Here is a 26,595-nt window from a genome sequence, read left to right on the forward strand (position 1 = left end):
ATTTCTTAATGCAATGCAATCCAGTGCTTGGCTTATAAGCCCACATTTTATCAATCCAGTCCTAGATTCCTCACACAGGGGGTATTACAAGCGAAATCAAAGTCCAAGAACTCGAATCTATATTGAACAGAAGGAAGGCAAAAGGCATTTTAAGAATACCATCAGTATCACTAAGATCTGTTCTAATGCATACATACAATAGAAGTGAGGAGCTTGGCTTTGTTGAAAGAAGAGCAAGGATTAAAGGTAACTAAGACACCTACCTGTAGGACTAAGGTTGCTACCTGCGGTAATAAGCTTAGTGCACAGTTGAGAGACCTTTTAAGAGGTAAATATAAATTGATTAGAACGAGAATCGAAGGTGAAAGGAAAAGGCACCAAATAGCTTTTAAAATTTGGAGCTTGAGGGGAGGAGAGGTTGAATTACAGAGGGAGCAAAAGTGAGTCAGGTTGGGGAGTTGAGCTTTTATGGTTGTACTAAAAGGTTATAGTCTGTTAGGGCAGAGTTCATCATATTCTGCTGGAGTCGACTAGTTGGTGTTCTGTACCAGATGCGAAAGAATGGCTGAAGACAGTTTTTGAAACGAAATTGGGGAGGAAATTTTTGGAAATGAAACGGGTATCGACATGCAGGTTTAAATGAAATAAAAGCGAGGTGTGCTAGTGCATTCTGTTGAGTCGACCAGGTTGTACTGAAATTCGCTTAGACATTGGTGACTGATAATTCAGTCCTATATTCATGTAACTCGCTTTAAGTACGTGTTTCAATAACGGTCGTGTAACCTTAAGTTGTAGCCAAAAAGATAAGATAGGAGATTACGGGAGTAAGGAACGAGTGTAATAATATCGGGAGTGATGGGGGAGAACTGTGACATTTTGTACGAACGTTACGAGATGATGGGTTTCGAGCGGTGTGTAAGGCAAATATCCTTACGGAATTCATATAACTTGTTCCAATCAAGCTAGAGAAACTGGTAAAATTCAACCATATACCCTACATAGCTGAATTAATGGATATATGAAATTAAATCAAATTGTATGATTGACTATTTGGTGGTAACTTGCCCATGTAGCATTCGTCAAGCATACATAATAATGAACCCAGTGTTGAGAACATTTCTTTAAATACGATTTGGAAAATGTACTGGATGATGACAATTTTATTGTACTTTGGTCTGCCTTTGGGGATCCGCCAGCCAATGGTTAAAGATTATTGGTGTGATATCAAATGATGAAGCGAAAAAGGCGGTGATATAATTTTCCAATGGGGTTAGACTTAACTTATTTCGGTTTAATGCCTTTTAAATCTGTCTTCTTCATTTCCATATCCTTTGATGAGTCGTTGATCTTACTGTTCAATATCACCATAATGGTAAAATTGACATGGAAACCAAATAACACCTTATACAAAGAGCTGTGCCTCTGAAAATTGGGAGCCTGTTGAACTGAATCATGAATGATTAATTTTACATAAGAAAAACATAATGTACATTCAAAATTAATGCTACAGTTGACACTTCGAGTAACTGGATAGTAAAATTGGTATGGTATCTGACGTGGGTCGTAGTTGCAAAAGTATGCATCATCTTTTCCATTTTTTGAAGAAAGCTTTTGGCATTAAAGATGTTTACTCTGTTCATTCGAATTTTGATTAAATAAAAGTTTGTGAAGATGTTCAAAGAGTATGTGCATTTCTTTCTAGTATCCCAGCACTTTAGTTGACTTCCTTTTTTTTTTTTTTTGTCTCCAAGCAGATGTAATCACCAACTAACTTTTCTATCTTATATACTTCGTAAATGCTTTAGAATATTACAGACACAATTAATCAGTATTACAGAATACTCAGAAAATTACAAAGTGCCGGCATGACCAGTATTCAACCATACACCGTTTATATGCAGCGCGATGTAATGACTTCTAGTAATGTAGGGGCAATATCTGCAGTGGCCAAAATGAATGACAAACTCTCCCCGTCATACACACGTAGTAATTAAATCTATGTGTTCATGAGGGCAGTTAATACACAACTTTAATTAGATATAAAGCATTTTCAGCAGAAACTCGGACTGTATTTATGTTTCTTATTTTGGTGGCGAGTTACTTGGTGTTGTCGATGCTCACATGTTCCCTGGAGTTTCACTTCCTTATAGTGTGATTGTTTTGGTTTTTCAGCTGAGCGGAAGGTCGACACTGACCCCATTCGAGAGAGTAACTGGCTACAATGCGCAATGACCTCGGGAATGGATTCTATGAAGAAAAAAGTGTACCATGCAGCAAAATTGGGTCTTTCTTTATCTCTTTATGCTCATTTATCTGTGAAACCACAACAGGAGTGTGAGGATCTCTTGGGGCAGGTGAGTTACCTGTGATGAACAGAGTAACCCATGATTTGTAATTTTGCTAATTGTCTTTTTCTCGTTTAATTAAGAATTGAGGGTGTACAAATATCATGCTTCAAACAGTGGTCAACGTAATTTGCAGTTTTACTGTTTGCCATCAGAGTATATCAGTAGTTCACTGATGTTTTAGTATGCATAACAAGACTCACCAACAGTACTGTTGTAATTGTTTAAAATCTGCCAGAATGACCATACCGTGGTAAAACCTTTCCCTGAAATTGCATGTAAACATATATGTATTGTTATTTACTAGTTTGGAGTTGCAATTTTACAGTTAACTCTATACTTTCTTTGTGGGTGTACATTACTGGATATAACGCGGGAAATTGCGAAGACTATGAAAGTATGAAAGAAAAGAAGAAAACTTTTCCACTTATCGAAATTCCCTTAAATATCTGTTGTGATGAGCAAAGGTAGGATTCATTAAATTACCAGTTAGCTATGAATTAAAACTATTTGGATGATGTGTAGAGAAGTGAATTAAAGGTGTAGAGTTGAGCATAACATGGATTACCTGAAGAGTTGTCACCCAGCGTTAGGTTAGGTTTGTGCCCTAATCCAGCTAGCATTACCTGGAAAAGTAAGGGGGATAAATCTTCAGGTGATCCCATGATGGGGCAGTGTTTATTTGCCCTTCAACAGTTGGGTGACATAAATATCATCCAAGGTATAATCGCCTCACAGGTCAGAAAGCTAATCAAGTTCTGCATTTGTCCAGTACTTATTTTTCTGTACATTATAGTATCATAATGCAGCTGCATTCAGCCTGTAGCACTGGCTGAAGAATTAGATTATTGTGTATGCCACAACTTTAACCAAGATGTGGTGCCAAAATCACATGCATTGCCCATTGGCTGATTTTAATTGTAAACCAAGCCAAATTTAATTTCATCAAGCAAAACCGGATCAAACTAATCCTAACTTAACCTACCCAGACAAGATTAAATCTCACCTAACCTGACAGCTTAACAAAATAAAACGAAATCAAATGAAACCAAACTTAGTCTAACCTTATATCAGGTAGGGGATGAGCTCTCAGTAGGGGATGAAGTGTTGGTAAACATTGGGGGAGAAACTGTCATTAATGGCTGAAGTGTCAACCAACCTACTTTTTTGATCAGTGAGGTGCAAATACCCACTCTGTTATATTCATTCTTTAATGTTGGTGCTAAACAAAGTGATACTGGTAAGGCTTTAGGTACTATGGAAACTGTGGGGATATGTAATGTGGAGTTAGATTAACCACTTTTAGAAATGTAACAGAACCTCTGGAACCTCACCTGACCTAACATAGCAGCTGAGGTTTTTAATAGAATTTGTTATTCATCCTTGTTCACCATTTCTTGTGTTAACGAGGTAGTGCCAGAAACAGACGAAGAGATGGCCTCATTCACTCATATCTGCTTTCTGGCATTCATGTATGTTGTACCAAAACAAGAGCCTTCTATCTCCAGTGAGGCCCCATAGACCTTTCCGTGGTATCTTTTCAACTTCTTCAGATGCCTTGGTTCAGCCCATTGACAGCACATCAACCCCTGTAAATTACTCTATCCCTTGTGTGCCTTGCACCCTCCAGCATGTTCAGACCCTAGACCACAAAAACCTCTTTCACTTCACCTTTGACATGATACTATCTTAGTCATGTGTTCAGACCATATCAGCATATCTTCTTGATTCATACTCCTCTTACTATTACATCTCTCTTACCATATCATTTCTTATTCAGACAACTCTCCTGTATCCACATGTTGTCCTCAAACATTTCATTTCCAACACATTTACCCAACTTTTAACTATAGCAATCAAAAATTCAAATGTAAATGACTGAGATTATGAAGAAGGAACTTGTAATAGTTGTGGTAATTATTTTTATCAAGTTGACCGTATAATGTTTTACGCTGTTATGGTGATGGTAGTCATTGTCTGCACACCGACTGAGCTGATATATCCTTCTGTTGTTGGTTGTTAAGCAGCAAGATGTCCAAATGGTAGGACTTTAGGCTGCCCTTTTACTATTATTATTATTCTTTCTTTCATACTATTCGCCATTTCCCGCGTTAGCAAGGTAGCGTTAAGAACAGAGGACTGGGCCTCTGAGGAATATCCTCACCTGGCCTCGTTCTCTGTTCCTTCTTTTGGAAAATAAAAAAAAATGAGAGGGGAGGATTTCCAGCCCCCCGCTCCCTCCCCTTTTAGTCGCCTTCTACGACACGCAGGGAATACGTGGGAAGTATTCTTTCTCCCCTATCCCCAGGGATATTATTATTATTATTATTATTATTATTATTATTATTATTATTATTATTATTATTATTATTTATATATTTTATTTATTTTGCTTTGTCGCTGTCTCCCGCGTTTGCGAGGTAGTGCAAGGAAACAGATGAAAGAAATGGCCCAACCCACCCCCATACACATGTATATACATACACGTCCCCACACGCAAATATATATACCCATACATCTCAGTGTACACATATATATACACACACAGACATATGTATATATACACATGCACACAATTCACACTGTCTGCCTTTATTCATTCCCATCGCCACCTCGCCACACATGGAATAACATCCCCCTCCCCCCTCATGTGTGCGAAGTAGCGCTAGGAAAAGACAACAAAGGCCCCATTCGTTCACACTAAGTCTCTAACTGTCATGCAATAATGCCTGAAACCACAGCTCCCTTTCCACATCCATGCCCCACAGAACTTTCCATGGTTTACCCCAGATGCTTCACATGCCCTGGTTCAATCCACTGACAGCACGTCGATCCCGGTATACCACATCGATGCAATTCACTCTATTCCTTACCCGCCCTTCACCCTCCTGCATGTTCAGGCCCCGATCACTCAAAATCTTTTTCACTCCATCTTTACACCTCCAATTTGGTCTCCCACTTCTCCTCGTTCCCTCCACCTCTGACACATATATCCTCTTGGTCAATCTTTCCTCACTCATTCTCTCCATGTAACCAAACCATTTCAAAACACCCTCTTCTGCTCTCTCAACCACACTCTTCTTATTTCCACACATCTCTCTTACCCTTACATTACTTACTCGATCAAACCACCTCACACCACGTATTGTCCTCAAACATCTCATTTCCAGCATATCCACCCTCCTGCGCACAACTCTATCCATAGCCCACTCCTCGCAACCATACAACTTTGTTGGAACCACTATTCCTTCAAACATAGCCATTTTTGCTTTCTGAGATAATGTTCTCGACTTCCACACATTCTTCAAGGCACCCAGGATTTTCGCCCCCTCCCCCACCCTATGATTCACTTCCACTTCCATGGTTCCATCCGCTGCCAGATCCACTCCCAGATATCTAAAACACTTTACTTCCTCCAGTTTTTCTCCATTCAAACTTACCACCCAATTGACTTGCCCCTCAACCCTACTGTACCTAATAACCTTGCTCTTATTCACATTTACTCTTAACTTTCTTCTCACACACTTTACCAAACTCAGTCACCAGCTTCTGCAGTTTCTCACATGAATCAGCCACCAGCGCTGTATCATCAGCGAACAACAACTGACTCACTTCCCAAGCTCTCTCATCCCCAACAGACTGCATACTTGCCCCCCTTTCCAAAACTCTTGCATTCACCTCCCTAACAACCCCATCCATAGACAAATTAGACAACCATGGAGACATCACACACCCCTGCCGCAAACCTACATTCACCGAGAACCAATCACTTTCCTCTCTTCCTACATGTACACATGCCTTACATCCTCGATAAAAACTTTTCACTGCTTCTAACAACTTGCCTCCCACACTGGTATTGCAGTGGAATTTATTAAAAAAGGGGTGACTGTATTGTTGACTGGTTGGTAAGGTTATTTAATGTATGTATGATTCATGGTGAGGTGCCTGAGGATTGGTGGAATGCTTGCATAGTGCCATTGTATAAAGGCAAATTACAGAGGTATAAGTTTGTTGAGTATTCCTGGTAAATTATATGGGAGGGTATTGATTGAGAGGGTGAAGGCATGTACAGAGCATCAGATTGGGGAAGAGCAGTGTGGTTTCAGAAGTGGTAGAGGATGTGTGGATCAGGTGTTTGCTTTGAAGAATGTATGTGAGAAATACTTAGAAAAGCAAATGGATTTGTATGTAGCATTTATGGATCTGGAGAAGGCATATGATAGAGTTGATAGAGATGGTCTGTGGAATGTACTAAGAATTATTATTATTATTATTATTATTATTATTATTATTATATATATATATATATATATATTTTTTTTTTTTTTTTTTTTTTTGCTTTGTCGCTGTCTCCCGCGTTTGCGAGGTAGCGCAAGGAAACAGATGAAAGAAATGGTCCAACCCTCCCCAATACACATGTATATACATACGTCCACACACGCAAATATACATACCTACACAGCTTTCCATGGTTTACCCCATTATTGTTATTATTATTTTTTTTTTTTTTTTTTGCCGCTGTCTCCCGCGTTTGCGAGGTAGCGCTAGGAAACAGATGAAAGAAATGGCCCAACCCACCCCCATACACATGTATATACATACGTCCACACACGCAAAATATCATTGTTATTATTATCATTATTATTATTATTATTATTATTATTATTATTATTATTATTTTAATTATTATTATTATTATTATTATTATTATTGTTGTGATTATTGTTAGTAGTAGAAGTATTAGCAGTTTTACTGTTGTAAAGTCAGTTGGGAGGTAAGTTTGAATGGAGAAAAACTGGAGGAAGTAAAGTGTTTTAGATATCTGGGAGTGGATCTGGCAGCGGATGGAACCATGGAAGCAGAAATAAATCATAGGGAGGGGGAGGGGGCGAAAATTCTGGGAGCCTTGAAGAATGTTTGAAAGTCAAGAACATTATCTCGGAAAGCAAAAATGGGTATGTTTGAAGGAATAGTGGTTCCAACAATGTTGTATGGCTGCGAGGCGTGGGCTATGGATAGAGTTGTGCGCAGGAGGGTGGATGTGCTGGAAATGAGATGTTTGAGGACAATATGTGGTGTGAGGTGGTTTGATCAAGCAAGTAATGTAAGGGTAAGAGAGATGTGTGGAAATAAGAAGAGTGTGGTTGAGAGAGCAGAAGAGGGTGTTTTGAAATGGTTTGGTTACATGGAGAGGATGAGTGAGGAAAGATTGACCAAGAGGATATATGTGTCGGAGGTGGAGGGAACAAGGAGAAGTGGAAGACCAAATTGGAGGTGTAAAGATGGAGTGAAAAAGATTTTGTGTGATCGGCGCCTGAACATGCAGGAGGGTGAAAGGCGGGCAAGGAATAGAGTGAATTGGAACGCTGTGGTATACTGGGGTCGACGTGCTGTCAATGGATTGAACCAGGACATGTGAAGCGTCTTGGGTAAACCATGGAAAGTTCTGTGGGGCCTGGATGTGGAAAGGGAGCTGTGGTTTCGGTGCATTATTACATGACAGCTAGAGACTGAGTGTGAACGAAAGTGGCCTTTGTTGTCTTTTCCTAGCGCTACCTCGCACACATGATGGGGGAGGGGGATGTTATTCCATGTGTGGCAAGGTGGCGATGGGAATAAATAAAGGCAGACAGTATGAATTATGTTCATGTGTATATATACATATGTCTGTGTGTGTATATATATGTGTACATTGAGATGTATAGGTATGTATATTTGCGTGTGTGGACGTGTATGTATATACATGCGTATGTGGGTGGGTTGGGCCATTCTTTCGTCTGTTTTCTTGCGCTACCTCGCTAACGCAGGAGACAGCGGCGAAGCAAAATGAATAAATAAATAAATTATTATTATTATTATTATTATTATTATTATTGTTATTATATAACAGCTTCAAGGCTTTGCTGTAATCAGTAACAGGGAAGGATGGACCCTAGTAGAGAGAGAAATTCCTCAACAGGAATGTACTTTTATGATACAACCTAACCAAAAGTGACTTTCTCTCATGGTGTAAGTACAAGCAGGTGAAGTTTGCTTATGCCCTCTGATGCCACAGAAAGTATTGATAGAAAGAACCACAGAATTTTGTGTGCAATACTTAAGATATGAATGTGTCATGGAAGCTATCGGAATCCTCATACTACCTTGCTAAGGTGGGAAGTGGTATGCAAGAAGGATGTGCATACCTAAGACAGGACTGGATTCACATTAATGAGGCAGCAGAACTTGGCTCTGGTGCTCCGATGGAGTATGTTCCTCATGTCATCATTTCATAGGTTCTTTAATTCTTAGTCAATGAAAATGAATCCATCTTGTTTAAAGAATGTGAAAAATTTATTTAGGTCATTTCCTGTAATCAACTTTTTTTCGGTTTTATGAGGTATTTCATGTTAGTGTAACATCTGGTATATTTGTTTTCCTGAGCAGTTCTTATATAGTGAGCAATAATTACCCCTTCCCAAGACTATCATGTGTGTCTTACCTGCTTTACTATGAGTATACCAAGCAAAGCATTGGATAACAATGGTTTTCCTTTGGGAATTACCTTTTGTATCGTATCCCAAATACCATTCAAAATCTCCAAACACTGTAATTTGTGGTACAGTTTTAGTAATGACGTCACTTATGTAACACTGAAAGTGTTATATTAGAGATTTGTTAGGCTTCACCCAGTTGCAGTACAGGTTTACTTAATCATAACTTACCTTATGTATATCTTACATTTGATTAGGTTGCTTGTTTTTACCTATGTCCTATAAGTTTCTCTGTTGCTCTTCTGATCAGGCAGACTTTCTGATTGATTTCATAACCTATTTTATATATCTTTTGTTGATATCTGTTTAGTTAGTTTGTGAATATTTCCAAGTGGGTGATCCATAATGTTCATGGTACTTACAGGTAGCAAATTAGTTTAAGGTTGTTGCTAAGTTGTGGAATGATTGTCTTTAGTGGTAGCTGATAGTTATGTGGAATTTTAAAACTTAACAAAGAAGAACAGGGCTTAGAAATTAAGGAAACTGTGAGAATAGACTAATGATCATGTTTTAAACAATCTGACCTACCTTGGGGTAGATTTTTCTTTCATAAGTTTGATATATGTGGCCTAGAACAGTAATCTACCACAAGCTCAGTTGAAGGAATACAAGTGATACCTAACTTAATTTAGGTTTTGGTATCCTTGGTTGAATATGAAGGATAACAATTATACTCTGTTTAGAGGCATATAGATCAGCAGTTGTTTCCAAGAATAGTCGTATCACTCTCCCAGATTAGTATAAGATACAACTTCCTGTGTTTTTCTTCATACAAGTAGGTTTCATTGATGAGCCTAACTGCAATCATCGGGTATTGGACAGATCCGCTTATTAGCCTACAGTCCACTTACTGCTTCTTGTTATATTTTCAATCTTTTTGCTTTATTTTTTTTTCTCACGTGTTCATAGTGTTTTTCCTTCATTGAAATTTCATTCTTCTCCATAATCTTATGTTCTGATATGCATTGAATGATTATTAAAATGAAGGGTGAAATACTGAAAGTACTCATTAATGGGAGATTTGTAAATAGCAGACGTCTGGCTTAGAAGAGACTCTTTGGATGGCACCTGGTTGTGATTCCCAGTACTTAGAGCAATGATTATTGCATGCATTCCCATCACTTATTCCATTTTCTATGAATATTCTTAAGCTGAAATTCTGATTCACTCAATCATACCCTTCCAGAAATCATCCTTATTAGTCTTTCATAGCACATTTTGTCGCTATTCTCTGACTTTTCTTTCACAGCTACTGTATACTGAAAAAGTTTATGCCTTAATAGTTATTCAGGGTTTTCTTCCTTTTCAGCTGGTGACAAGCAATTGTAATGCTCATCACCTTGTCTTTCATTGGCAGCTTGAAATTAAAATTATAGAAGAAGACAAAACTTAAAATGTTCTCCCTATGTAGTTTTTACATGCTCTCAGGTGTATGAAATTGAGCTCTAGAAGGTACCATTTGCATCTTCAGACTCATAAGGATTTTTCTGAGGAAGCATAGCAATGGACCTCTCTAGCAGGGCTTCACACACATAGGTCAGTTTTCAAACAGCTTTATTTCAAAAGGAAAACCATGGTTATTACATTGGATCTGTGCAACTTTTTCTTTATACGTTAGTGTAATTACTTCATTCCTCCAGTCTTTTTTTTCTTTGATAATTTACTATGCCTTCCATCCTTTCACACATATTGCATGAAAGCATTTGTATACCATGTCACCCTTTACCAAAGTATCTATTCTAATGTGACCCCTCTATCATCTCTACTATGCTTACCATATGTTTACCACTCTTCTTCATCTCCTCATTTGTGAATAGTAATCTTTCTTTCGTCCATACCCAGTGGTGAAGGCTTTTTCAATTACTTAACGTCTTGTAAATCAAAATGTTTTGAATTTCCTTGTTATACATATAAAAATGAATGGTGTTTCTTGTACATTATTTTGTTATTGAAAGTTGCTTTTGCTACACAGAGTTTTAGTTTACTCTCCATGTGGTAGATTTTGTAGTTGGCATTGACATTATTTGAAAGAAAGTTGGTGTAAGACGAATGTATTTTGAGTTCAAGAATTGTTGAACTGCCAGGTTTTTGTTTACCAGATAGCAGATCAGATATACAGTAATATTTTTTGATATTTTGATGCCCTCAGACATTTAGCAAAAAAGCATTGACAGCTTCAGCCCTTCAGCACTTGCAAGTTCTTCAGCAGCTTAAAGATTTTAACTAATACATTCAGTATTACAGAGTTTACATCCATAACAGTGATATATATGGAGGTTATTTTTGAGCAAGTTGGATCTTCTCAAGAGACAGTGACAGATAGTAACTTGACAGATTTTAGAAACATATTTTGGATTACAATTTTTTTTTTTTCCTTATAAGATCTTATATAAATCACCTTGAATTCATACCTGGTTTCATGTTAGAAAATTAAGACTTTTTTATTAAGAACTGTTGTACTGCTGAATTATGTATAATTATTTTTTAATGAACTTAGTAACCAAATACTCCATATAACAGGTTGTGGAAGAAGATGGCCAGAAGTGCACCCCCCTTATCATATCTGCACGTAATGGTCATGAAAAGGCTGTCCGTACACTCTTAAAGTTTAACCCAGACCTTGAGCAAGAGGGAACAGTTAAGTTTGATGGATATGTTATTGAAGGTGCCAGTCCTTTGTGGTGTGCAGCGGGTAAGTAGTCCAGTTTATGAAGCTTCTTAATGAGATATCCTTTATTGCAGAAAGTTTCATGTAAGAATTAGTAAAAATGAGCTCCAAGTATTGATATTTTTGTGTAAATAGTCTCTCTCTCTCTCTCTCTCTCTCTCTCTCTCTCTCTCTCTCTCCTTTTTTTTTTATTTCAAACTATTTGTCATTTCCCGAGATGGCGTTAAGAACAGAGGACTGTGACTTTAAGGGAATATCATCACTTGGCCCCCTTCACTGTTTCTTCTTTTGGAAAATCAAAAACGAAAGAGGAGGGTTTCCAGCCCCCTGCTCCCATCTATCTATGTGTATATATATGTATATATATGTGTGTATATATGTATATGTCTGTGTATTTATATATATGTATATGTTGAAATGTATAGGTATGTATATGTGCGTGTGTGGATGTGTATGTATATACATGTGTATGTGGGTGGGTAGGGCCATTCTTTCATCTGTTTCTTTGCCCTACCTCACTAACACTGGAGACAGCGACAAAGTATAATAATGATAATAATAATGATTTATTCATTTATCATACTTTGCTTCACCACCCTGCCACACATGAAACAGCACCCCCTTCCCCCCCGCACGCACGCGAGATAGCGCTTGGAAAGACAACAAAGGCCACATTCATTCACACTGTCTCTAGCTGTCATATGTAATGCACCAAAACCACAGCTCTCTTTCCACATCCAGGCCCCATAAAACTTTCCATGGTTTGCCCCAGATGCTTCACATGCCCTGGTTCAATCCATTGGCAGCACGTTGCCCCAGTATACCACATCTTTCCAATTCACTCCATTTCTTGAGCGCCTTTCACCCTCCTGTATGTTCAGGCCCTAATCACTCAATATCTTTTTCATTCCATCTTTTCACCTCCAATTTGGTCTCCCACTTCCCCTTGTTCCCTCCACCTCTGATGCATATATCCTCTTTGTCAATCTTTCCTCACTCATTCTCTCCATGTGAGCAAACCATTTCAATACACTTGGCCCCCTTCTTTGTTCCTTCTTTTGCAAAATTAAAAACGGGAGGGGAGAATTTCCAGCCCCCTGCTCCCTCCCTTTTTATTTGCCTTCTACGACATGCAGGTAATATGTGGGAAGTATACTTTCTCCCTTATCCCTACAGAGGCATACGTCTGTTGAGTATTCCTGGGAAATTGTATGGGAGGGTATGGATTGAGAGGGTGAAGGCATGTACAGAGCATCAGACTGGGGAAGAACAGTGTGGTTTCATAAGTGGTAGAGGATTTGTTGATCAGGAGTTTGCTTTGAAGAATATATGTGAGAAATACCTAGAAAATTAGATGGATTTGTATGTAGCATTTATAAATCTGGAGAAGGCATATGACAGGGTTGATTGAGATGCTTTGTGGAATGTTTTAAGAGTATATGATGTGGGAGGTAAGTCGCTAGAAACAGTGAAAAGTTTTTACCAAGGATGTAAGGCATGTGTACAAGTAGGAATAGAGGAGAGTGATTGGTTCCCAGTGAATGTCAATCTGCGGCAGGGGTATGTGATGTTCCTATGATAGTTTAATTTGTTTATGGATAGGGTGGTTAGGTAGATAAAAGTAAGAGTTTTGGTGAGAGGGGTGAGTATGCAGTCTGATGGGGATGAGAGGGCTTAGGAAGTGAGTCATTTGTTAGTCGATTATGCAGTTCTAGTGGTTGATTCAAATAAGAAACTACAAAAGTTGGTGACTGAGTTTGGAAAAGTGTGTGAAAGGAGAATGTCGAGAGTAACTGTGAATAAGAGCAAGGTTATTAGAACCTTTTTGTAGTATATATATTATTAAGAATTTTGTTATTACTGTCTTGATATTATTGATTGCTTTAAACCTTTACAGGTGCAGGCCACTTGGCAGTCGTGAAAATGCTTGTGCGTGCTGGAGCAAATGTTAATCATCCAACAAAAACTAATTCCACACCACTGCGAGCTGCCTGTTTTGATGGTCGCTTGGACATTGTCAAATACTTGACTGACCATAGTGCTAATATTCATATAACAAACAAATACAATAACACTTGTCTTATGATTGCTGCTTATAAAGGCCATGTAGATGTTGTGCAGTTTCTCTTAGAACTTGGTGCAAATCCTGATGAAAAAGCACACTGTGGGGCAACAGCTCTTCATTTTGCAGCTGAGTGTGGCCATGTTAAGATTGTGCAAGAACTTTTGGCTCATGGAGCAAAAATCACAAAGAATGAACATGGGATGACACCTCTAATAGCTGCTTCAGAAAGAACAAGAAGTGATGTAGTGGAGTATTTGATATCAAGACCTGATGTTACAAGGGAAGAAAAAGTTGATGCTTTAGAACTTTTAGGAGCATCCTTTGCAAGTGACAAAGACAATTATAATATTGAACTTGCTTTCAAGTACATGATGAAAGGAATGAAAGAAAGATACAGTGACCCTGAAGCTATTATATGTAAGTATTTTATGTTTAGGTTTGGCCCTCCAAAGCATTAGTTAAATAGATACTGTGTAACAAGAAGTACCCATAATAAGATAGGTAGAATAAAGAGTGACATTAAAAAATTTTTTGCCCTGAATATCAAAAGAGGAAGTTGAAAAAGAATTTGCTTATGGAATGAAACATAGCTTGTAAAGTAATTCATGGAATGAAATAGGAAGATCGGAAATGGGGATAGTCTACATACAGTGAACAATAGAATCTGCTTTTTTAGAACCCACAGTTGTCTGTTATCCTTAAGACATTTTCCAAGGATGAATGGTAATATTAGCACACATTTTGCAAGCAGAAGGATGACATTTTCATGTTCGCCTTTACAGAGACAGGTTTAAGAAGCCTTTATTCTCAAACAAGTCATATTTTTGAATAACCATTGTCAAATGCTGGTTTATGTAAATTGTCTCTGAGAGGGCTCTGTTCTTTGTTAGTAAAGACAGCCCTATTCCTTCAAATTTTGATTAAGATCCTTAGCTCTTCACATGACCATGTACTTTAGGAACTGTGCCTGCATCTCTAATTTTTCTTTCATACTTCATTGCTATTTCCCACATTGATTGAGGAAGTGCCAGGAACAGACAAAGAAAGGCCACATCTGCTTACATCCATTCTTTATCTGTCATGTGTAATGCACTGAAACTACAGCTCCCTATCCTCAGCCAGACCCCACAGACCTTTCCATGGCTTACCCTTGTTGCTGTACATATGCCCTGGTTCACTCATTTGGCATCAACTCTAGCATACCATGTAGTTCCAGTTCACTCTATCCTGTACACACCTTTCAGCCTCCTGCATGTTAAGGACCAGTCACTCAAATCTTTATCAGTCCATCATTCCTTCTCCAGTTTGGTGTCCCTGTTCGCCTTGTTCCCTCCATTTCTGAAATATATCTTTTTTGTCGACCTTTCTTCACTTATTCTCTCTTTATGTCCAAACCATTTTAGCACACCTTTTCTTGCTCTTTCACCCACACACTTTTTATTTTACATTATACCTAGTAGTTTCACTAAGTAAGTTAGTGTTAAGAAAAAATGAACAGCAGCCTCATTTGTAAACTTCCACCATCTAGCTGTTATTAACAATATAATGTCCTGAAACTTGAGCATACCATCTGCTGCCATGGCCCACAAACTATTCTAAATTGTTCCTTATGTGCTTGATTGCTTTTCCCACTTAAGTAAGGTAGCATTGGGAAGAAACCACAAACAGAAGTCTCATTTACACATGTATGTTCTCTAGCTATTGCATATGATGTTCTGAAACCAGAACTGGTTATCCATAGGCTGTTCCATTGTTATTTTGTATTGCCTCATATGCCTTGTATTCATTCAATTTATGACCACCTCTCACTGACAAGACTAAATTTCTAAGTTATCCATCAATGTGAATTCATTCTGCACAATGTGAAGGGATAATTGCATACAAAAATAACAATGCAGAATATGTTTAATCCTTAAAATGCAGTGTATATCATGGTTTGCGTACCCTTGCCGTGGTGTAATTCATGATATTTTGATGAATTTAAAAAATGCCTTTAACAAAGATAGGTAATCAAAAGATAGGTAATCTAACACAGATCAGAAAATAAAATACACACGTACTGTATATACTTTTGATCACTTACCTGTCCATTGTGGGTGCTAGAAGATTGCAAATAATGAATAACATCAAAGTGCTGTGCATGGCTTTCTGGGCTTACAGCACTGAATTATTGTAATTCACCCTCTGTTGCCTTTAATGGGATACTAATGCTCCATGGAGAAGCATGTATATGAGAAGAAGTTTACATATGGTCATAAACAAGGAAGGTAGAATTTTCTGTTATTCTTGGCTAATGATTTAGATTTTACCCACGCATCAACTGATAAGATTGCAGACCTTACATGACTTGTCAACTGGTTTAGACAACAGTTTAAGGGTTAATAATGAGTTACATATTTTTTTTTTTATCACCGTTTCCTTTGATAGCAAGGTAATGCCACGAACATACATACCTACATATCTTTCCATGGCTTACCCCAGAAGTTTCACTAACCTTGGTTCAATCCATTGATTAACGTTGACTTATATCCTTACGAAAAAAGCCATGTGATGCTTTGGTTGTTTTTTATTTTTCAACTTGTATTTACTCATAAATTATTGTTTCATAATATTCTATGGACTGATAATGATGCATTATAATGTAATTGCTATTTTGGTTGTGTATTATTATTTGATTATATCTGTATCATATGTCTGTCATACTCAGTGAAAAATAATTACATTATTCACAGCCAGTGCAATTATCAGAGTAATTCTAATTATATGCATCCAGGGTCTCTTGTGTGGGGATCCCCCATCTTGAAAGTTGTGCTACAATCAGTAGTAGAGAAATGGTGGACTTCTTTAGTGTAAGAAGTGAGATTGTACATCTTTTCATTTATTGACAGTAATGCAATCCAGCTGAAGGTGATTGTTTTACTCACGATGTAACCTCATGCTGGTAATGCCAGTCCTCAGAGTCGTTATACTTGTTCTGTTATAAAAGTAGGACATACACAATAAATTTGTTGAGTGCCATGATAGATGTCTATAAACATTATTTGTATTTTCTCCATTGTTTGTTGTGATATGTTAATTACTCTTGAATCTGACACACCAAATGATAAAAGAATGAATTTTTGGTGCATTTTGAAGTTGATGACACAAGCACAAGCACATTTTTTTTGTCTCAGTGGAATGTAATATGTAAGTCTTTGGATGATGCTATATTAGTGGTCAGAATGTCGGAGCGTTAATTAGCAAGCTTGTAATGTTCTGCATAGCCTGAATTGCAGACAGTAAATTTGATTGCTTATTTTGCATTAAGAAATGTACATGTGATTACAAGCACCAAAGGTAGTATTTATCACATTTGAAATTAGGAAATGGTAAGCTTTTGTAAGGAATGGTACATGTAATGATATATCATATTTTATTATACTTAACTGCCATCTCCTGCATTAGCAAGATAGCGCAAGGAAACAGATGAGGAATGGCCCAACCCACCCACATACACGTGTATATTCATAAACACTTACACACACACATATACATACATATACATTTCATCGTATACATGCATATACATATGCACACACACACACACACACACACGCACACACACATATATATTTTTTTTTATTATTATACTTTGTCGCTGTCTCCCGCGTTTGCGAGGTAGCGCAAGGAAACAGACGAAAGAAATGGCCCAACCCCCCCCATACACATGTATATACATACGCCCACACACGCAAATATACATACCTACACAGCTTTCCATGGTTTACCCCAGACGCTTCACATGCCTTGATTAAATCCACTGACAGCACGTCAACCCCGGTATACCACATCACTCCAATTCACTCTATTCCTTGCCCTCCTTTCACCCTCCTGCATGTTCAGGCCCCGATCACACAAAATCTTTTTCACTCCATCTTTCCACCTCCAATTTGGTCTCCCTCTTCTCCTCGTTCCCTCCACCTCCGACACATATATCCTCTTGGTCAATCTTTCCTCACTCATCCTCTCCATATGCCCAAACCACTTCAACACACCCTCTTCTGCTCTCTCAACCACGCTCTTTTTATTTCCACACATCTCTCTTACCCTTACGTTGCTCACTCGATCAAACCACCTCACACCGCACATTGTCCTCAAACATCTCATTTCCAGCACATCCATCCTCCTGCGCACAACTCTATCCATAGCCCACGCCTCGCAACCATACAACATTGTTGGAACCACTATTCCTTCAAACATACCCATTTTTGCTTTCCGAGATAATGTTCTCGACTTCCACACATTCTTCAAGGCCCCCAGGATTTTCGCCCCCTCCCCCACCCTATGATCCACCTCCGCTTCCATGGTTCCATCCGCTGCCAGATCCACTCCCAGATATCTAAAACACTTCACTTCCTCCAGTTTTTCTCCATTCAAACTCACCTCCCAATTGACTTGACCCTCAACCCTACTGTACCTAATAACCTTGCTCTTATTCACATTTACTCTTAACTTTCTTCTTCCACACACTTTTCCAAACTCAGTCACCAGCTTCTGCAGTTTCTCACATGAATCAGCCACCAGCGCTGTATCATCAGCGAACAACAACTGACTCACTTCCCAAGCTCTCTCATCCCCAACAGACTTCATACTTGCCCCTCTTTCCAAAACTCTTGCATTTACCTCCCTAACAACCCCATCCATAAACAAATTAAACAACCATGGAGACATCACACACCCCTGCCGCAAACCTACATTCACTGAGAACCAATCACTTTCTTCTCTTCCTACACGTACACATGCCTTACATCCTCGATATATATATATATATATATATATATATATATATATATATATATCTTTTTTCATACTATTCGCCATTTCCCGCATTAGCGAGGTAGCGTTAAGAACAGAGGACTGGGCCTTAGAGGGAATATCCTCACCTGGCCCCCTTCTCTGTTCCTTCTTTTGGAAAATAAAAAAAAAAAAAAACGAGAGGGGAGGATTTCCAGCCACCCGCTCCCTCCCCTTTTAGTCGCCTTCTACGACACGCAGGGAATACGTGGGAAGTATTCTTTCTCCCCTAACCCCAGGGATATATATATATATATATATATATATATATATATATATATATATATATATATATATATATATATATGTATATATTTTTCTCTCTTTTTTCGTACTATTCGCCATTTCCCGCATTAGCCAGGTAGCGTTATGAACAGAGGACTGGGCCTTAGAGGGAATATCCTCACTTGGCCCCCTTCTCTGTTCCTTCTTTTGGAAAATTAAAAAAAAGAGATGGGAAGATTTCCAGCCACCCGCTCTCTCCCCTTTTAGTCGCCTTCTACGACATGCAGGGAATACGTGGGAAGTATTCTTTCTCCCCTATCCCCAGGGATAATATATATATATATATATATATATATATATATATATATGAAGTCTGTTGGGGATGAGAGAGCTTGGGAAGTGAGTCAGTTGTTGTTCGCTGATGATAGAGCACTGGTGGCTGATTCATGTGAGAAACTGCAGAAGCTGGTGACTGAGTTTGGTAAAGTGTGTGAAAGAAGAAAGTTAAGAGTAAATGTGAATAAGAGCAAGGTATGGATAGAGTTGTGCGCAGGAGGATGGATGTGCTGGAAATGAGATGTTTGAGGACAATGTGTGGTGTGAGGTGGTTTGATCGAGTAAGTAACGTAAGGGTAAGAGAGATGTGTGGAAATAAAAAGAACGTGGTTGAGAGAGCAGAAGAGGGTGTTTTGAAATGGTTTGGGCACATGGAGAGAATGAGTGAGGAAAAATTGACCAAGAGGATATATGTGTCGGAGGTGGAGGGAACGAGGAGAAGTGGGAGACCAAATTGGAGGTGGAAAGATGGAGTGAAAAAGATTTTGTGTGATCAGGACCTGAACATGCAGGAGGGTGAAACTAGGGCAAGGAATAGAGTGAATTGGATCGATGTGGTATACCGGGGTTGACGTGCTGTCAGTGGATTGAATCAGGGCATGTGAAGTGTCTGGGGTAAACCATGGAAAGCTGTGTAGGTATGTATATTTGCGTGTGTGGACGTGTATGTATATACATGTGTATGGGGTGGGTTGGGCCATTTCTTTTGTCTGTTTCCTTGCGCTACCTCGCAAACGCGGGAGACAGCGACAAAGCAAAAAATATATATATATATATATATATATATATATATATATATATATATATATATATATACACGTGTACATATCCATACTTGCAGCTTTCATCCATTTCTATTGCCACCCCGCCACATACGAAATAGCACACACACACACACACACACACACACACACACACACACACACACACACACACACACACACCCCCCATTGAGGCAGAGCCAGGAACAGACAAAAAAGGCCACATTCGGTCACACTCAGTCTCTAGCTGTTGTGTAATGCACCGAAACCACAGCTCCTTTTCCACATCTAGGTCCCACAGACCTTTCCATGGGCTTTACATGCCCTGGTTCAATCCATTGACAGTACGTCCACCCCAGTATACTACATCGTTCCAATTCACTCTATTCCTTGCATGCCTTTCACCCTCCTGTATGTTTAGTCCCTGATCACTCAAAATCTTTTTCACTCCATCCTTCCACCTCCAGTTTGGTCTCCTGCTTCTCCTTCCCTCCACCTCTGACATATATCCTCTTGTCAGTCTTTCCTCACTCATTCTTTGCATGTGTCCAGACCACTTTAACACACCCTCTTCTGCTCTCTCAACCACACTTCTTATTACCACACATCTCTCTTATCCTTTCATTACTTACTCGATCAAACCACCTCACACCACATATTGTCCTCAGACGTTTCATTTCCAACACATCCACCCTCCTCCGCACAACCCTATCTATAGCCCATGCCTTGCAACCATTGGTATGTATACATAAATATTAAGCCTGTTTCATGCCCAAAATTCAACTTTTCTTTCTTATTGTTATGTTATGTACAAAATTGTCTCATCAATAATTGAAGTAATAGAGGAATCTGTTTATTATGTGATTATTTTATGCATATATGAACTGGTTATCGAAAAGTTATTTTTAGCAGTGAAGCCATTGTATAGGATGAAAGTTAGAATGTGCTGGAAGTTTGATATGAAGATGGGGATTTTGCTGTATTTTATCAATATATTGATTATGCTTAAGTTTACAAAAGAGTACCAATTTAAATATACAAAATTGGGATTTGAGTAAAGAAGTTTATGTAGATGTAAGATATAGGAAGTTGGTTTGTTTTCAGGGTATGTTGGAGACAGAAATATGATTACTATAGGTGGAGGGATTAAAGAGAAATGTGATTATTATGAATGATATAGTACTTTCAGTAAAGTCAGGGAAAAATGGCTAAATTATCAAAGAATGAATATTGAAAGGCAGACAAATTGCCAGACTTGTATGGAGAGTGATGAATAAGAAATGAAAGTTGCCAGTGGTAGTGAGGTTAGAAGTTCTGCAACCCTTGTTATTGTATGTCATTGAAATGTTGGGTAGGTCAGGTAGATTTCCAGAATAAGGGACAAAAGTTCTGTAAAACAATTATGTTTGCTCCAGGCAGTGCAATTTTTAATTAACATGGGAATGCAATGTACTTACTAACATAGTTTTATGTGGTATGTATCTGTTATTAACTTATTACATATACTTTTTTTTTTTTTTTGCAGATAAACCCAAAGTAGAACCTGTACCAGCCTATGAAAATCGCATTGAATGTGAAACGATTAGAGAATTGGAAAGTATTAGACATATTTCTGGAACTCTTCACATGGAAAGCTTGGCCATCAGAGAGCGTATTTTAGGGCCTCACAATCCCGAGGTAATTAGAGTCTCAGATTTTTTTTTTGAGATACCATAAAATTCAAGAACAGATTGTCATAGAAAAAATTATTTAGGATTTAGTCCTTCCTTTTTTAAACCTGAGATGCTTAGATTCAGACCTGAAATACCTTGAAGGAATAAAGGAAGAGAATTTCGGAAGATTTTTTGAGCTGAAGCAACTATGTACATAACTAATATGAGTCTGATGTCAAGCAAAAAAAAGCTAGGAATGTTTAGAAAATGCCTTATCTTTGCAAAATTGTAAAGCCAAATGGTACGACAGTGAAAACATTGGAAGCTCAAAGTAGCCTCTGCTTAGAAGATTTAATGGATAATGGCATTGTCTCAACTTTGTGCTACTCGAAATGTAATACAAACTCATCTGAATTTTGAAATATGGCAAGTAGATGGGATGCTAGTTGTACCTTCAGCTTTCCTGTTTAGACTTGAAAACATAGCACTTGATAGTAAAGCTGTAGTGACATAGTACCATGGTAATGGCCATTAATTTTCATTCTACCCAGACTAAGGAGTACAAAAGGGTTTTTGTTTATATGACTTTCATTACATATGATAATGTACTCCTGTTTGAGCGAAACAAACCCTCAATTAAGATACAGAAAAGAAGTCTAGTAAAGGACACATTTTCAAAAGCCCCAAATCATGTGAAATGGAAGGCATAATTTAACATACATAGGATCTTGTTATAGAACATGTATACTGACCCTTCAGTAACATTGTTCAGTAAATTGACCATGATGTTCCTGAAATTACCAAAAAGTATATTTGAATTATATGTCAAGATTACTGGTTTAAAACCCAGTTTAGATACCATCCCTGTTACATGGATATAGTGCACTGGTCTGCCTCAATTTATTTCAAGGTAAAGCGTTGCCTGATACTTCAAAAAAAAAAAAAAAATTTTGTTTAAGAGCTTCAAACTGTTTGCAGCTTTTCTGTTGACCAGTTTTGGAAAGTTTTCACTCTGAACTGGTGATGATAATCAACCTTAAGCAGTGGTATTTTTCTCCATCTGGGAAAAAGAAAATTCTTAATTCCTTGAAGAATATCTGTACATTATGAAAGAAAATACTGCCAAATGTTATAGGCTTGTCTTGTTGGTGTGGGGGGTGTTGAATGGACAGGAGTGGGTCTATACTGACAGAATTGATGCTCCTTATCTATATAGGTATATGATAATTATGTTTCTTTTTTCTAGGCTGTATTTTCTTCTTTGTACTCTTAATCACATGACACAGTTTGATTATTACTTCTGATTTCACTCGTAGTAATGGAAGCAAACTCATGGTGCCAACATTTTACCTCAAATGATGCAAAGTATTTTTTCAAGAATGATTTACCAATTAGAGTGGTTGAAAGCAGACTATAGATATGTTTGAGAATAGACTTGAAAAACTGATGAATGTGGGTGAAGGTGAGGCAGAAGTTGTTACATACCTAGGTGTGGAGGTTGGAAAAGACATATAGCGGGAAGGGAGGTAAAAATTGCAATAATGAGGTTTAGGGTAGGAAAGGTTCCTGGAGTGGGTGGGATTATATCTGAAATGTTGAAGTATGGAGGTGAAAGTGTGAGAGAGTGGATGCATTTGATACAGGATTTAGTGTAGAAATGGAAGTCTGTGCCTGAGGATTGGATGAAAGCTAATATTGTTTCTGTTTGCAAAGGAAAGATGCTAAGGATGTATGTTGCAATTATAGGGAGATAAGTGTGTTAAGTATACCAGGAAAAGTGTATGCAAGTGTTGATTGATAGTGATAAAATGACCAAATGCACAATGAGTTGAGGAGAAAGTTTTTTTTTTTTGAAAGGTAGGGAATGTGTGGATCATATTTTTGCATTAAAAATAACTTTAGAAAAGTATCTAATGTAGCATAAGAAGCTGTATGCATCTTTTATGGATCTGGAGAAAGCATATGACAAAGATCAAGTGGAATGCTTCATGGGATGTTTTAAGGATTTATGTGGTAGTTAGACAACTGTTTGATGGTGTGAAAGCCCTCTGTAGAATAACAAATGCATGTGTAAGAGTGGATGGAGAGTTGAGTAAAAAGTTTTGGTATACATAGGGGTCTGAGGCTGGGCTGTGTGATGTCACTGTGGCTTTTTAACTAATTCATGGATGGAGTGACAAGAAAGTTGAAAGCAAAGCTAGGGAAAGTTGATGCAGAGATGGAGTATGGCAGTGAGGTATGGTAACAATTGAAAGCATGATTGTGGATGGAACTGAGTTGTTTGCTGAGAGTGAAGAGGAGCTGCAGGAGTTTGTAAGTGATGTTTGATGTGTGTTAGGATAGATGAGTGAAGGTCAATGGGAGTTAAAGTAAAATAATGTTGTTTGAAAGGAAACAGTGAAAATGTAGACTTTGCAAAACCATGTAGAGTGAATATAGAAAGGGAGGGAGAAATATTCAGAGTTAGGAGAATTTATTTGGGAGCTATCTTGGGTAAGTTTGGTGATATGGAAGGAGAGATAAGGGAGAGAGTATTACAGGGTAGAGTAGTAATTGGGTCCCTTGATAGAATGATGAAGGGCAGTGATGTAAGTATGCATGTGAAGAAACGATTAGGGGGCATCATAGTCCTCCTGTCCGTGACTTGATGTCGCTGAAACATGGGGGTGGAATGAGTCACAGAGGTCAAGAATCCAAGCTGTGTAAATGAGCTATTTAAGAGGGATGTGTGATATGATTAAATGGAATGAAGAGTGGAAAGAAATGAGGGGATTTGCATTCCCTGTTATGGCAGGGAATGCAAAGGGAGTGATAGAGTGGGTGAAAGATAGTACTTGGAAAGGGCATGTGGAAAGAAGGCACGATGGGAAGTTTATAAAGAGAGTGTTTCATGGTATGATTAAAGGGTTTGGTGTGAGAGGGAGATCACTTGTGACATGGGGAAATACAGGGGGTAGAGTACTGGAGGGAGAGAAATGGTGGAAGAATGTGTGGAATGGTGTATGTGAGGGAGGCATGTAAGGACAGGGATTTGTGGAGAGACTTTTGCTGTGGCCACCCCATGATATGAAATTCCTGGAGGGAATGGGCATCAGAGAGATGAATAGATAGATAGTTAAATTAGAGTAGTTGAAAGCATTACTATAGACATTTTAAGAATAGTCCTAAATATTTTGCCTCAAGTCCACAACTAAGATGAGTTGTACCACAATAGCCTCATGAACAGTGTGCTGGTTTTTCTCTTTGAATTGTCTGTATGCATTTCTACTTTTACCACACCATTCTGTAAGTTTCTGATATCTTTCTTTATCACAAATAGCCATGAAAGGACCCAGTGGTCTCTTACTGTTTGAATTCCTTTGTATGAGAGGGAGTGGAATGTATAGACTTTTATCTCTACCACAGTGTCTAATAATTTAACCTTACTAGAGCATCATCAGATGTAAGAGATGTTGGTTGAAAAGTTTAAGTGCATGCTGTACTAAAGACTTACTCATTTTTGAATTCCATGTTGCAGGTTCCCCATCCTGTGATATTCAGAGGTGCAGTATTTGCTGACAATGCTCGATTTGACAGATGCTTACAATTGTGGATGCATGCACTACGATTAAAGCAGCTTAATAAAGTATGCGTTATGAAGGATCTTCTAAGATTTGCACAGGTGATTATTTGAATTAGTTTGGCTTGATAACAGTAATTGTAAATGTAAAAAAATATAAATTGAATGCTTTTGTTTACATGCTCATGAAATATTCTGTTATCCCTTGGCTCAACGTGTAAGTGGTAATACCATGAATCTGATATCAACTTTGATGAGATTGTATCATCATCAGCAGAATGGAAAGGAGAGGACAGACAGTATCACTAAGAATCTTTCCACACTATATGAACCGATCCTTTCCTGCTCTTATGTAGGATGCAGTTTTAAAGGTTCAGGAGGCTCGTAAAGACAGTCCTGGAATTGCATAACTGGCTATCTTGGATAAGCTACATTTACAGTTAGGCGTTCAGGATGGAAGCAGTAAATACTGTATTAATGTAAATAAGAGGGATGATGTCTTTTATGAAAGAGGTCATTCCAGTATATTAGTAAAATGGTTTGAAAATGGAAAGAGAATAAAGTCTTACATGTAAAGGTAAGGGTGTGTAATGTTGATTTCTTTTCATACTTGATTGCCGTTTCCTGTGTTAGTGAGGTAGCGCAAAGAACAAACAAAGAAAGGCTGCATCTGCTCACGTCCATTCTCGTGTAATGCACTGAAACCACAATTTTATCCACAACCAGGCCCCACAGAGCTTTCCACGATTTACCGTGCATGCTTCATATGCCCTGGTTCAGTCCATTGACAACACATCGATCCCAGTACACCAAATTGTTACAGTTCTGTACCCTATGCATGCCTTTCACTCTCCTACATGTTCAGGCCCCAATGGCTCAAAATCTTTTTCACTTCATCCTTCTGTCTCCAATTTGGTCTCCCTGTTCTCCTTATTCCCTTCCCTTCTGATACATATATTCTCTATTATGTCAACCTTTCCTTATTTATTTTCTCCATATGTTCTAACCATTTTAGCACACCCTCTTCAGCAACCGCAACCATACTTGTTTTATTATCATGCCTCTCTTACCCTCTCATTACTTAATCAAAGAAAAAAATGTTGATAAACTGAATAATGATATAAGGAGTGATGGACACTATGCAGAAAAGAAGTGAATAAGGATAACTATGAAACAAGAAATTTTGAGCTCATGGGTTGAAGATGCTGAAAGTCTAATTTAGCTTACATTAAAGCACATAAAGTAATCAGATGTGTAGGATATTAGGATGATTAATGGAGGCAAGTAGCTCTTCTTCATATGTAAATATTGAGGTTATATTTTACCAATAGAGTGCAGATGGTTGAACTAAAGTGAACTAACTGCAGTGGAAATTTATGATTTTGAGAATAGAAAGAGTAAGATATTGTGAATATTGTATTTTGTTGAAAAAATGAAGAATGAATTATTGGAATGATATGAGTTTGTGGAGGAAATTAATGTGGAAAAAGTGTATTTCATTATAGTTATATTTAGGAAAAGACTAACTTTGATATGAAGAAAAGAATTAGGATGTATGTTTTAGATAGGTACAAGTATGATGAATGTGTAGATATTTTATTTTTATTAATTTATCATT

At 38.0% G+C, this 26,595-nt stretch overlaps 1 protein-coding gene across 1 annotated transcript in view; it reads left to right on the forward strand.

Annotated features, from left to right (window-relative positions):
• Positions 1 to 2,145: 2,145 nt before the first annotated feature.
• The window catches only part of Fem-1 (protein fem-1 homolog B), a 39,832-nt gene continuing 15,382 nt past the window's right edge, over positions 2,146 to 26,595 (forward strand). The window contains exons 1-5 of the mRNA XM_071685873.1: positions 2,146 to 2,354; positions 11,399 to 11,570; positions 13,444 to 14,028; positions 21,292 to 21,443; positions 24,936 to 25,079. Of these exons, the coding sequence (XP_071541974.1) occupies positions 2,229 to 2,354; positions 11,399 to 11,570; positions 13,444 to 14,028; positions 21,292 to 21,443; positions 24,936 to 25,079 (1,179 nt within the window). The 5' untranslated portion in view covers positions 2,146 to 2,228. The remainder of the gene's footprint in view (positions 2,355 to 11,398; positions 11,571 to 13,443; positions 14,029 to 21,291; positions 21,444 to 24,935; positions 25,080 to 26,595) is intronic.

Source organism: Panulirus ornatus, chromosome 41 (genome assembly GCF_036320965.1).
Source record: "Panulirus ornatus isolate Po-2019 chromosome 41, ASM3632096v1, whole genome shotgun sequence".
Taxonomy (NCBI): domain Eukaryota; kingdom Metazoa; phylum Arthropoda; class Malacostraca; order Decapoda; family Palinuridae; genus Panulirus; species Panulirus ornatus.